The sequence below is a fragment of the Pristiophorus japonicus genome, chromosome 8 (assembly GCF_044704955.1).
Source record: "Pristiophorus japonicus isolate sPriJap1 chromosome 8, sPriJap1.hap1, whole genome shotgun sequence".
Classification (NCBI taxonomy): Eukaryota; Metazoa; Chordata; class Chondrichthyes; family Pristiophoridae; genus Pristiophorus; species Pristiophorus japonicus.
The window spans coordinates 18615635-18629736 of NC_091984.1; the positions used below are offsets into that span (position 1 = coordinate 18615635).

General features: G+C 46.4%; 1 protein-coding gene across 1 annotated transcript in view; it reads left to right on the plus strand.

Annotated features, from left to right (window-relative positions):
* The window catches only part of pigk (phosphatidylinositol glycan anchor biosynthesis, class K), a 128446-nt gene that overhangs the window by 44865 nt on the left and 69479 nt on the right, over positions 1–14102 (plus strand). Inside the window, exon 9 of the mRNA XM_070886545.1 lies at positions 11154–11326. Coding sequence (XP_070742646.1) covers positions 11154–11326 — 173 coding nt within the window. The remainder of the gene's footprint in view (positions 1–11153; positions 11327–14102) is intronic.

A 14102-nucleotide genomic window follows, 5' to 3' on the forward strand; every position in this document is an offset into this window, starting at 1 on the left:
CAGTGTTTCCTGTTCAAGTATATGTCCAAATTATTCAAAACGGCATTGTGGAAATTCTTTTTCTTGATGACTGCACACATTGGGTACACAGGGCTCAGCAGTCAGTCATAGGTCACCCCCAATTACTGATGTCAACTTGGTTTAGTTGATAGCCCATTTGATTCTGAGTCCAGGACTGAATCGCATACTACAAGGGAGCTCTACAATGTCTACATGGCGGGGGGGGGGGGAGGGGGGCGGGGGCGCGGGATATGCAGTCTGTCTGACTGTTCAGGTGCATGTTAAAGATCCTGTGGCACTGTTTGAAGAACATAGAAATTGCTAGATGGAAAAAGACCAAGGTCCATCTAGTTTGCCTTCTACCATACTGGTAGTTGCATAGTGCGGGGGGGCGATAATGGAGTTATTGACTAATGATAGCAATCAATCTCTGTCAAATCGTCTACAACAGACCCAGATATGACACGAGCAAAACCCCAGTGGTGGAGAGCTTTGGGAGCATAGATCCAAAGTCACCTGTTGCTCTCGAGCACGTTACACTTGCCACATGTCATATACTGCATTACAAAATAGAGTACCAACTACTCCTGGTCAACACTTCCGCCTCAAACACTACCGGCAGAAACAGATTGACTGGTCAGTTATCTCATTGCTGGGTTATTGCTATGTACAAAATGGCTGTTACATCAACATAACAATAGTCACTGTCCTCAAAACATTTCACATACAGTCAATGTAATTGGAGATGGTTCGGAGAGATGTGATGAGGCACTGTACAGATGCAAGTTTTTATCCTTTTGTTTTTTATGTTTGACGTACCAGAGTTGACCTATGCTTCATTAGCCGTGCTGTTAAATGGTGCACAGACCCAATCCATTCCAACCTCTTATTTGCAGCTTCATGTAGTGTCCTGTATTAAAACCATCTGATTCACTGAACTCTGCAATCATCTATTTTTCTACTGCAGAATATTAGATTATTTCCTACATTGCAACAGGGACTACACTTCAAACGGACTCCATTGGCTGTAAAGCGTTTTGGGTAGCCCTGAAGTGGACAGCAACAACTACGTGCGTTTATACAGCGCCTTTAATGTGGTTAAAAAGTCCCACACGAGCGTTATCAAACAAAATTTGATACCGAGCCACTTAAGGAGATATTCGTACAAGGTGACCAAAAGTTTGGGTGAAAGAGGTAGATTTTAAAGAGTGTCTTAAAGGAGTTGCGAGAGGCGGAGAGGTTTAGGGAGGGAATTCCACAGCTCGGGGCCGAGGCAGTTGAAGGCACACCCGCCAATGGTGGAGCGATTAAAATCAGGGATGCACATGATGCCAGAATTGGAGGAGCTCGGTGATTCCGATGGGTCATGGGGCTGGAGGTGATTACAGAGATCAGGAAGGGCGAGGGATTTGAAAACCAGAATGAGAATTTTAAAATTGAAGCATTGTCAGACCGGGAGCCAATGTAGGTGAGTACAAGGATGATGGATGAGAGGGATTTGGTGAGAGTTAGGATATCAGCAGCACAGTTTTGCATGAGCTGGTTTATGTTGAGGGGAACATGAAGGCTGGCCAGGAGATTCGAATCGTCAAACCTCGAGGTATGGTTGAGGGTTTCAGCAGCAAATAAGCTGAGGCAGGGTCTGAGTCGGGTGATGTTCCTGATGGAGCAGATATGTGGTTGGAATCTGATCTCGGGGTAGAATATGACCAAGGTTGCGAACAGTCTGATTGAGCCTCAGACAGTTGCTGGGGAGAGGGTTGGAGTCAGTGACGAGGGAACGCAGTTTGAGGTGGGGACCGAAGACATTGGCTTCGGTCTACCAAATATTTACTTCAAGGAATTTTCTGCTTATCCAGGACTCTGTTGGACAAGCAGTCTGACAATTTGTGAAAGGCACTATATAAATAAATGCGAGTCTTTCTTTTTATTGAAGTGATTTCCCATCCCAGGCAACCTTCTCATCCTCATGTAATTCAGTTACTCCTCATATTTATGCAAGATTCTGAAATCCAATACAAAAAAAGCCTGAAATATTAATTCCAGTGGGATTTTACTGGCAAGGTTTTTGTCTTTAAAATTCTTCATCAGTATTCACAATAGTCGGTGATTTTAAAACTTGATGTAATGACAATATAGACTTTGGATTAAAGTTAATAACTGAACTCCGGTTTAATTAGCAGTTTCCAATCCCTGTTAATAAGTCTATAGACACAGCGATAGATTTTTAAAATTAATTTAGTGCTCAAGGTGAGAGATGTTTGTGCTGGGGAATGGTGCATTTTTCATTTTAGACTAGTTGTTGGCAACAAATACTCCTGGGTTGGATGCAGATTAAAAATACCTCCACTCTGTCACAAGAATATGTCTCGGCCCCAAACTCCAGAATAGCCCCAACCCCAGCAGTGCAACATTTTTGCATTTCCTGCCCCAGCCATCCTGGGGCTCCTGTGACTGACATTGCCGATGCCTGTGTGTGATTTCTTTTAACGTGGGGTTGGTCGTTGCACACCAGCTACCACTCAGGCTAAGCTGAGCAAGGTCTTGGTCCAGTGACAAGAGGGTCCAAAACGACTGGAGACCAGGCACTGCTGTATGGGCCGAGTTGCTTATGGCGAGATGTTGGTCGCAGGCTCGGCACTGGGTAGCGCCCTTGATGTTAGGTGATCCGAGGCTTGGTTGGGGGCAGGCATTGGTTGGGGGGGGGGGGGCGCCAGTGTTCCACTAGGGTTCAGAATGGGGAGGGCAGGGGGTGGTCACAGCCATTGTACTCACCGCGTGCTGCAGGAGGAGAGGAGGCCAGGCCATCAGTGGGGAAGGAGAGGTCCAGATGGCGGGGGAGGAGGTGGAGGGGGAGGGCCGGTCCAGCCAGGTCCAGTCGCCGTAGGAAGTCCGGCCAGGAGGCCCAGGTCACGTCGAATCGCAGTCAAGGCCATGTATGGTCCAAACGCACAAGACCCCACACCGCTGCTGTCCAAGAACGGGGAAACATTCATCAGGGACACCGAGGCAGTCAGGACCCGCTGGAAGGAGCACTTTGAAGATCTCCTCAATCGAGACTCTGCCTTTGACTCGGGTGTTCTCGACTCCATTCCGCAGCATGCGACCCGCCACCACCTCAGTGAGACCCCAACACTGCACGAGGTAGAAAAAGCCATAAGACAGCTAAAAAAACACCAAGGCTACAGGAGCGGATGGAATCCCTGCTGAGGCACTGAAGTATGGCGGAGAGGCACTGCTGGCACAAATACACGACCTCATCTCTCTCATCTGGAGGGAGGAGAGCCGGGAGATCTTAGCGATACAGTGATTGTGACCATTGTTACAAAAGGGGATAAGTCCGACTGCGGCAACTACAGAGGAATCTCCCTGATATCAACCACTGGGAAAGTCGTCGCGAGAGTCCTCCTCAATCGTCTTCTCCCCGTGGCCAAGAAGCTCCTCCCAGAGTCGCAGTGCGGATTTCATCCCCTCCAGGGCATAACGGACATGGTTTTTGCAGCGCGACAGCTGCAGGAAAAATGCAGGGAACAGTGCCAGCCCTTATACATGGCCGCCTTCGACCTTACAAAGGCCTTTGACGCTGTCAACCGCGAGTGTCTATGGAGCATCGTCCTCCGTTTCGGATGCCCCCAAAAGTACCTCACCATCCTCCGCCTGATCCATGTCGACATGCAGGCCGTGATCCTTAACAATGGATCCATCACAGACCCAATCCACGTGCGGACTGGGGTCAAGCAGGGCTGCGTCATTGCCCCAACCTTCTTCTCAATCTTCCCCGCTGCCATGTTCCACCTCACAGTCAACAAGCTCCCCGCTGGAGTGGAACTAAACTACAGAACCAGTGAGAAGCTGTTCAACATTCGCCGTCTTCAGGCCAGGTCCAAGACCACTCCAACCTCTGTCGTCGAGCTACAGTACGCGGGCGACGCCTGCGTCTACGCACACAGGCTGAACTTCAGGACATAGTCGACGTATTTACCGAGGCGTATGAAAGCATAGGCCTTACGCTAAACATCAGTAAAACAAAGATCCTCCACCAGCCTGTCCTTGCCACACAGCACTGCCCCCCAGACATCAAGATTCACGGCGCGGCCCTGGACAACGTGGGAGCCTCCTATTAACAAGAGCAGGCATTGACGACGAGATCCAACGTCGTCTCCAGTGCGCCAGTGCAGCCGTCGGCCACCAGAGGAAAAGTGTGTTTGACGACCAGGCCCTCAAAACTGTCACCAAGCTCATGGTCTACAAGGCCATAGTAATACCCGCACTCCTATATGGCTCAGAGACATGGACCATGTACAGTAGACACCTCAAGTCACTGGAGAAATACCACCAGTAATGTCTCCGCAAGATCCTACAAATCCCCTGGGAGGACAGACGCACCAACATTAGCGTCCTCATCCAGGCCAACATCGCCAGCATTGAAGCACTGACCACACTTGATCAGCTTCGCTGAGCAGGCCACATAGTTCGGATGCCAGACATGAGACTCCCAAAGCAAGCACTCTACTCGGAACTTGTCCATGGCAAACAAGCCAAAGCTGGGCAGAGGAAACGTTACAAGGACACCCTCAAAGCCTCCCTGATAAAGTGCGACATCCCCACTGACACCTGGGAGTCCCATGGCCAAAGACCACCCTAAGTGGAGGAAGTTCATCCGGGAGGGCGCTGAGTTCCACGAGTATCGTCGCCGAGAACATGCAGAAAACAAGCGCAGGCAGTGGAAGGAGCGTGCGGCAAACCAGGCTCCCCGCCTAACCTTCCCCTCAACCAATGTCTGTCCCATCTATAACAGAGACTATGGTTCTCGTATTGGACTGTTCAACCACCTAAGAACTCCTGCTAAGAGTGGAAGCAAGTCTTCCTCGATTCTGAGGGACTGCCTATGATGATGATGATGGTGATGGAGTGTTGCGTTGAGGCAGTTTTATACAGTGAGTATATGCCCAGCAGTGATTGGATGGAGAATGCCCATTTGTTTTGTGTGATGAAGGAGCGTAATGAGAAATTAAATGAAAGGCTTTGCATTTATATAGCGCCTTTCACAACCGCAGGATGTCTCAAAGCACTTTGCAACCGATGAAGTAGTTTTTTGAAGTGCAGTCACTGTTGCAATGTAGGAAACGCAGCAGCCAACCTACCCACGCACAGCAAGGCCCCACAAAACAGCAATGTAATCTTGAGCAGATAATGTTTTTTTAAGTGATGTTGGTGGAGGGATAAATATTGGCCAGGACAGCAGGGAGAACTCCCCCAGCTCCTCTTCAAAATAGTGCCATGAGATCTTTTACACCCACTTGAGAGGGCAGGCGGGGCCTCGGTTTAATGTCCTGTACGAAAGATGGCACCTCCAACAACGCTGCACTCCCTCAGTACTGCAGTGAATTGTCTGCCTGGGTTATGTGCTCAAATCTCTGGAGTGGGGCTTGAATCCACGACCTTCTGACTCAGAAGCGAGAGTGTGACCCACTGAGCCATGGCTGACAGATGAACCATTATTAACCAGTATAACATTCTATGAACCTAGAATTGAGCATTATTCCAGGAATCTGCTGTGCGTTCATGCAGTTGCATATCCTGTACTACTTCATTACTGTCATTCTGAGTGTTACTTGGTGACCAATTGCCTACATGCAACACGCCAACAGTAATTGGCTGTATTGTCTTGATTATACTTCACGCAGACCCAAAGAAAAGAAGCCATTCTCTCAGCTGGAAGCTGCAGAGGTCATTTTGAGTGTGATACCTATCTTCCACAAAAAAGTTATTTTTAAGCGAAGGAACACAGCACATAGAGAAAGCTTGATGACTTTAAACATGACCGACCTCTGAAGCATTGGGTCCGCTGAGACACTCGTTTCACTCGAGGAGTGCTGTGCAGACGCGAGCTGTATTTTTTAGACCACTCGTGCTTTAACACTGGCACTTATTTAATTTCTGATTCCGAGAAACCACCTTTCCTGAGAAATCTGGCTCGCTTATTCAAGTGGCAGATTCGTGCATTAAGTTTTCACTGGTTCCGAATCCACCCCCAGGATAAGGGAGCTTGATCTGGTGAAGATGACGATCACTGGCATCAGTTTCTCTGGCATCCAAACCAAAACTGAGGCCGAATATGAAAGCAGCTCGATTTGCCAGCTGAACTAAGCTAGTTGCCAAAAATTTGAGGTCCCAGGAGAGGAAGTTGGGGGAACTTGGATAAAATAAAATAATTGGTCAGTCTGAGATTTTTGTTAAATACCTGCCACCGAAAATCAGCAGGTCCAGGAGTGATTAATTAAGGTCCTCGGGTTCTCGGCAACACTTGACTAATTTCACAATTCCCTTAAGGAAGCGGATTTCGTCAGAGCGATTTTATAAAATAAAACAACTTGCAAATGTTGGATGTATGAAATAAAGACAAAATCCTCGATGTCCAATAAGAAAGAGAGAGTTACATTTATATAGCGCCTTTCACAACCTCAGGACGTCCCAAGGGTTCTACAGCCAATTGAGGAAGGACATTCTTGCTATTGAGGGAGTGCAGCAAAGGTTCACCAGACCGATTCCCGGGGTGGCAGGACTGATATATGAAGAAAGACTGGATCGACTAGGCTTATATTCACTGGAATTTAGAAGAATGAGAGGGGATCTCATAGAAACATATAAAATTCTGACAGGATTGGACAGGTTAGATGCAGGAAGAATGTTCCCGTTGTTGGGGAAGTCCTGAACCAGGGATCACAGTCTAAGGATAGAGGGTAAGCCATTTAGGACTGAGATGAGGAGAAACTTCTTCACTCAGAATTGTGAACCTGTGGAATTCTCTACCACAGAAAGTTGTTGAGGCCAGTTCGTTAAATATATTCAAAAGGGAGTTGGATGTGGCCCTTACAGCTAAAGGGATCAAAGGGTATGGAGAGAAAGCAGGAATGTGGTATTGAAGTTGCATGACCAACCATGATATTGAATGATGGTGCAGGCTCGAAGGGCCGAATGGCCTACTCCTGCACCTATTTTCTATGTTTCTATGTAGCACCAGAAAGTGAAGCAGTACTTCATCAGGAGAGCAAGAGTGTTGCAAGTATGAACATAGGAACAGGAGGAGGCCATTTAGCCCCTCGAGCATATTCTGCCATTCAGTTAGATCAGGGCTGATCTGTATCTTAACTCCATTTACCTGCTTTGGTTCCATAACCCTTAATACTCTTGCCAAACAAAAAACTGTCAATCTCAGTTTTGAAATTTTCAATTGAACCCCCAGCCTCAACAGCTTTTTGGTGGACAGAGTTCCAGATTTCCACTACCCTGTGTGTGAAGAAGTGCTTCTTGACATCACCCCTGAATGACGTAGCTCTAATTTTAAGGTTATGCCCTCTTGTTCTGGACTCCCCCCACTAGAGGGAATAGTTTCTATCTACCTATCAAATCCTTTAATCATCTTAAACACCTCAAGGCATGCACTGTTAACTGTCCTGGTCAACATTCCTTCCTCAAACAGTGCCAGCAAGAACAGATAAGCTGCTCATTTATTTTACTGTTGACTGAGCTTTGCCATGTGCAAATTGCCTGCCTCGTGTGCCTGCACAAGAACAGTGACTACACTTCAGAAAGTACTTAATTGGCTGTAAAGTGTGTTTGAACCTCCTGAGGATATGAAAGCGGCTATGAATAAGCAATCCTTATTTTTCCTTTGCTTTCCCTATTGTGACATTACAGTGGTGCTGTATTGCTGGTTACATGGAGTAGAATGGCTTCTCTTTATTTCCCGTGTAGAACTAACTGCCACGCAATCTTTTGACTTTGTTTTCAAACCAGTTCTTGACGCACTTTGAGACAATTTAAGTCTATGACAGAGGTCAGTGTGATGCTTTCAATATTTGATGACTGTACATTTCAGCTCCCAAATGCCAAGTGTTTCAGAGTCACGAGTTGTTCAAGAGGCAGGTAGACACCGATAGGGGAATTATATATCTACTGAAGGATGAGCTGAATGGCCCCCCCCACCTATAATTATTTGTGTGACTAGTATACTAATTACTTTTCCTTCCTCCCTTGAAGGTGTTTGCTCTGGTTGGGGTACATAAGAACATAAGAACTAGGAGCAGAAGTAGGCCATTTGGCCCTTCGAGCCTGCTCCAACATTCAACAAGATCATGGCTGATCTTCTACCCCAACTCCACCTTCCTGCACTATCCCCATATCCCTTAATTCCCAAAAATGAATCGACCTCTGTCTTGAATATCTTTTCCTCTTAGGCCGCCCCCCTGGGGTCGGGGATGACTTGCTTCCACACTAATGAGTTCTAAGGTGACTGATGAGACCAATGCGGGACCTACAGTCTCTGTCACAGGTGGGGCAGGTGGTGGTTGAAGGGACAGGTGGGTGGGGTGCTTGATTTGTCGTACGCTGTTTGTGCTTGGCTTCTGCGTGCTCCTGACAAAGAGACTCGGTGTTTGGTGCCTTTTCGGATGATTCTCCTCCACTTTGAGCGGTCTTAGGCCAGGGATTCCCAAGAGTTGGTGGGGATATTACATTTTTTTCAAGGAGGCTTTGCGAGTGCCCATGAAGCGTTTTCCCTACCCTCCTGAGACTCGCTTGCCGTGACGGAGCTCGGAGTATAGCGCTTGTTTCGGGAGTCTAGCGGTGTGCCTGTCCTGCCAGTGGATTTGCAGGATTTTGCGAACGCAACATTGGTACTTCTCCAGTGCTTTGAGGTGCTTACTGCACATAGTCCATCTCTTTGAAGCACATAGGAAGGCGGGTATCACTGCTGCTCTGTAAACCATGAGCTTGGTGCCGGGTTTGAGATCCCGGTCTTCGAGCACTCTTTTCCTCAGGCGACCGAAGGCTACACTGGCACACTGAAGGCATTGTTGGACTTCGTCATCGATGTCTGTTCTTGCTGACAGTAGGCTCCCAAGGTATGGAAAGTGGTCCACGTTGCCCAAGGTCTCGTCATGGATCTTGATAATTAGCGGGACGGGGGCAGGTTGGTAGAGAACCTTTCTCTTACGGATGTTTAATGTAATGCTCAGACTCCCATACGCTTTGGTGAAGGTGTCAACGATGGTTTGGAGCTTGGCCTCCGAGTATGCACAAACGCAAGCGTTGTCTGCATATTGTAATTCAACGACAGAGGTTGGAACTGTCTTGAATATACTCAACGACTGGGCATCCATAGCTCTCTGGGGTAAAGAATTCCCAAGATTCACAACCCTTTCAGTGAAGAAATTTGTTCTTATCTCAGTCCTAAGTGACCAACCCCATATTCTGAGACTGTGACCCCGTGATCCAGATTCCCCAGCCAGGGGAAACATTTTCTCAGCATTAACCCTGTCAAGCTCCTTAATGATTTAATATTTTCCAATTCGATCACCTCTCAATCTTCTGAACTCTAGGGAATATAGGCCTAGTTTCCTCAATCTCTCCTCATAGGGCTATCCCCTCATTCCAGGAGCCAGTCTAGTGAACCTTCATTGCACTCTGCTAAGGCAAGTATGTCTTTCCTCAGGTAAGGAGACCAGAACTGTATACAGTAGGTATCCTCTCTTTGTTCAGCCTAGTGGTTTTTAATGTGCGAGCTTAGACGGCGAGTGTTGGTTGACCTTGTAGGAAGCATAAAAGGCCCGATGGTGTCCTTGACACACATACGTGCACCAACACATTCTTCTAAAGGGAAGATGACAGTCATAATACCATCTATTTTAGATAAAAAGGAATGTGTAAGCAGTTCAGGCAGAAGGCTTTGAATCGTCCTTTTGAAATGAAGTGAATGTCTGTGAAATGGACTTTACAGAGCAGGCTTGGTTTTGATATTTTATTTAATGAAAGATCAAAACAGTGGCTTCGCTTTAGGGAATTGTGGAGCGATGATGCTTCATTGATCAGTAAATTGTATACAAGTAGCCTATTTGGATTTTTAAAAGCTATTAAATGTGTGATAATTAAATAGGTTTTGGAGAATATATGAAACACTCTCAAATGCCGCAAAAGCACTTCATATCGAATGAATTACTTTGAGGTTCAGTGGCTTATTATGTAGGCAATTGTGGGAGCCCTTTTGCAGAATAGAGGGTCCCAGAAATGGCAATCACCGAGTGAACAATCTGTTCTTTGTGATGTTGCTTTGGGAAAGAATGGTGGCCCAGATTCTAGAACTATCTGCTCTTTAAATTGTGCCCTGGGATTTTTCACATTCTGAGCCCTTGGAAGAGCCAGACCGTGCCTTGCTTCAACATCTCCGAAAAGCAATATTTTTGACCGTGCAATGTCTAAGTGTGAGCCTAGATTCCACCCTCGAGTCCTGGGGTGGGATTTGAACTTCTGACTTGGAAGGGAGAGAGCTACCTATTCAGCCAAGCTGACGCATGCAGGATACACTTACTTTATTTAATATACATTGACCCGAAACGTGCAGTGAATCAATGGTGCAAGTACGACGAAATGGTGACTTATGACGCAAGAAATCAAGGAAATTTGGGCATAAGTGACTTGTGTCCGTTTGTGCACTCTGCCCGAATTTTCTGTATTTTTTACACCGATTCCGCAAAGTTCCTGCTCAAACCCTCCGCTGCTCATTAAATAGCCCCAGTGCCCTATGCAAAAGTGCTACTCATGCAAACTTCCTGAATTTGGAGCATTTCTCAACAGGGTATAAATTTGTACCTAAAACTTCAGGTATAAGAGGACCCCACGTGATTTTTCTGGTGGCGATCATTTTTTTTCCGTGATGCTGGTTGAGGGATAAATATTGGCCAGGACATCGGGGAGAACTCCCTTGCTCTTCGAAAGATGCCCATCTTCGAGGGCAGACTGTTTAATGTCTCATCCGAAAGACGGCAACTTTGACAGTGCAGCGCTGTCATTGGTGTCAGCGTAGATTTTTGTGCTCGGGTCTCTGGAGTGGGACTGGAACCCACAACCTTCTGATTCGGAGGCGAGAGTGCTGCCATGGCTGACCTAATTGAATGGCATCATCTTGTTCGTAATGTTCTGGCATAACTTGCCTATGGGAAGATTGATGTATTTTTGCCGGTTCTGCCAATTCGGGGCTAACTGAGTTCCGTATCTTGTGTACTTGTAAGCCTTTGACCACTTGCTTTTGTTTGAATGTCTTTGTGAGGAACTCCTTTGATCCGCATTCACCGTTGGCCCCCCTTGTCTTCCAGTTCAAGGTCTGCCCTACGAGCCTATGCGTTTCCACCCCAGGACACAGGACTGACTTGTTTCAGAGGAACCCCGACAGCGTTCTCATCACAGATTTCTTTGGCAGTGTGCGCAAGGTGGAAATAACGGCTGACATCCTCCAGTTGACCCCAAATGACACTGAAACCGAACTGAGGTAAACACTGTGTGTGTGTGTGTGTGTGTGTGTGTGTGTGTGTGTGTGCGTGTGTTATTGGCTACCTGTCTACCTCTTGCCTGGAATGAGATGCTGTTGAATAATGTAGGCATTTGCCTTTGGAGTTATTTTTTACTGAAAACAAGTCCGAACATCTAATGCATGAATTATGAGTAGGATAAAATGTAGCAATATGGGTAAATAAAGTTAGCCTTTTTGAAATTCTCAACCGGGGATAAAAGTACTGTGAGCAAACCATACAGGAAGCAGAAGTTTCTCACTTTACTGGCTGCTTGGAAGATATTCTGACAGACATGAGTCATGACCATTGTCTAAAAGGATGATAACTTTAGACAATGGAATAGGATATTGATCAGAATAAGACCCCTATGGTTGGGCATGTTCAGAAATCTGTTTGATGACCTAAGGGAAGAAGCCCTACAAAGTTGAACTCGAGCTAAAACTTGATGACTTGTGAATTGCAAAAGTCACAAATGGGGACATATATGAATACGAAATTGATATAAAGTGGGGAACAAAGCTCTTGCTATTAATTTCGGGAGAACGGGAGACATCATCCAAACCCAGCCAGGTGTCCCAAGCATGTAACTCTAGTCAACTACTTGAATTAGAATATGTCTGATAGACTCTTGTTGACTGTCTATTAATGTTGTGTCTAACGAAGTTTGCATCAACTTTAATTAATAAAGTAATATGTCTAACTGATGTCTCACGAATTAATTAGAATTCAGAATTAACACACTATGTTTTAATTTGTCATTGACTTGATTTAATAAAAGGTATTAACTAGATCTTTTCAGTGTTTGCCAGTCCTCAAACTTGTATTAGAAGGAAACATTCTCTCCGTATCTACTCTATCAAAACCTTTCATAATTTTAAAGACCTCCATTAGGTCACCCCTCAGTCTTTTTTCAAGAGAAGAAAGACCCAGCCTGTTCATCCTTTCCTGATATGCCTACCTTTGCCTTTGTGGTATCATCTTTGTAAATCTTCTCTATACCCTCTCCAGTGCCTCTATCCTTTTTATAATATGTCGACCAAAACTGTACTCAGTACTCTTAAGTGTGGTCTAACCAAGGTTTGATACAGGTTTAGCATAAATTCCCCACTTTTCAATTCTATACCTCTAGAACTAAATCCTAGTGCCTGGTTTACTTTTTACGGCCTTACTAACCTGTGTCGCAACTTTTAGTGATTTGTGTATTTGTACTCCGAGATTCCTTTGTTCCTCTACCCCACCCCCCACCTAGGCTTGCACCCTCCAAGCAATAAGTGACCTCTCTATTTTTCTTACCGAAATGTAAAACTTCACATTTATCTGTGAACTTCATTTGCCAATTATATGCCCATTCTGCAAGTTTATTAATGTCCTGCTGTAATTTGTTGTAGTCCTCCTCAGTATTGACTACTCCACCCCCTGGTGTCATCTGCAAATTTAGAAATTGTGCTTCTGATTCCAAAGTCTAAATTGTTAATTTAAATTTTGAACAACAGTGGTCCCAGCACTGATCCTTGTGGAACACCACTTCTGCCACTGTGAATAGCTATTCTGTTCCTCAGCCCGGACATGGCTCACCTTGATGAAACCAAAAGAGACAATAATACCCAGATCGATATACATGAACTGGAGACCATGAATAGGCAAATAGTGGGGGGACATGAAAGGTGATAAATCTATAAGATGCATATACATGAATGCTCGAAATCAGAAATAAGGTGCCAGAACTGGAGGCTATGGTGACAGAAGGGAGCTTGTAATGGGCCGCTCCGACCTCTGTGAGAACACCACCGCAGGTCGGGGCTGTAAATAGAGCTGGAGTGCTGGGCCCTGGAACATCGTGGGCGGAGGTGCGGGGAATGAGGGTACGGGGCCCAGACGAGGCGAGGGCCCAGGGGCAGCACGGGCCAGTCCACACTGCTATATGTGTGCGCACTAGGTCCGTGCAGCAGAGCTGGTCTCCAGTCGTCCTGGTTCAACCCTTGCCACTGGATAAAGCTCTAGTCTGTCAAGCTCGTGTGGTGGCTGATGTGCAACGTGAAAAATCCACGCACAGGTATCTTCCACCCTCTCAACTGGAGTTCAGGACTGGAACATCGGGTCCTTCATTGAAACATCTGTGAACTCTTGTGGAAGCAAGTCATCCTCGTTCGAGGGATCGCCAATGATGTTGATGATGATTAGAAGTAAAGGATGTATGACAATATTGATCATATCCTATATAAACCCAACGACAGAGGTTGAGCTGCAGTACACGGATGATGCCTGCGTCTGCGCACATTCTGAGGATGCACTCCAGGATATAGTCAATGTATTCACTGAGGCATATGAAAGCATGGGCCTTACGCTTAACATCCGTAAGGCAAAGGTCCTCCACCAGCCTGTCACCGCCGCACAGCACTGCCCTCCAGTCATCAAGATTCATGGCGCGGCCCTCGACAACGTGGGCCATTTCCCATACCTCGGGAGCCTCTCATCAACAAAGGCAGACATTGATGCGGAGATTCAACATCGCCTCCAGTGCGCTAGTGCAGCATTCGGCCGCCTGAGGAAAAGAGTGTTTGAAGACCTGGCCCTCAAATCTACCACCAAGCTCATGGTCCACAGGGCTGTAGTAATACCTGCCCTCCTGTATGGATCTGAGGCATGGACGACGTATAGAAGGCACCTCAGGTCGCTGGAGATATATCACCAATGATGTCTCCGCAAGATCCTGCAAATCCCCTGGGAGGACAGGTGCACCTCGTTCAGGCTAAC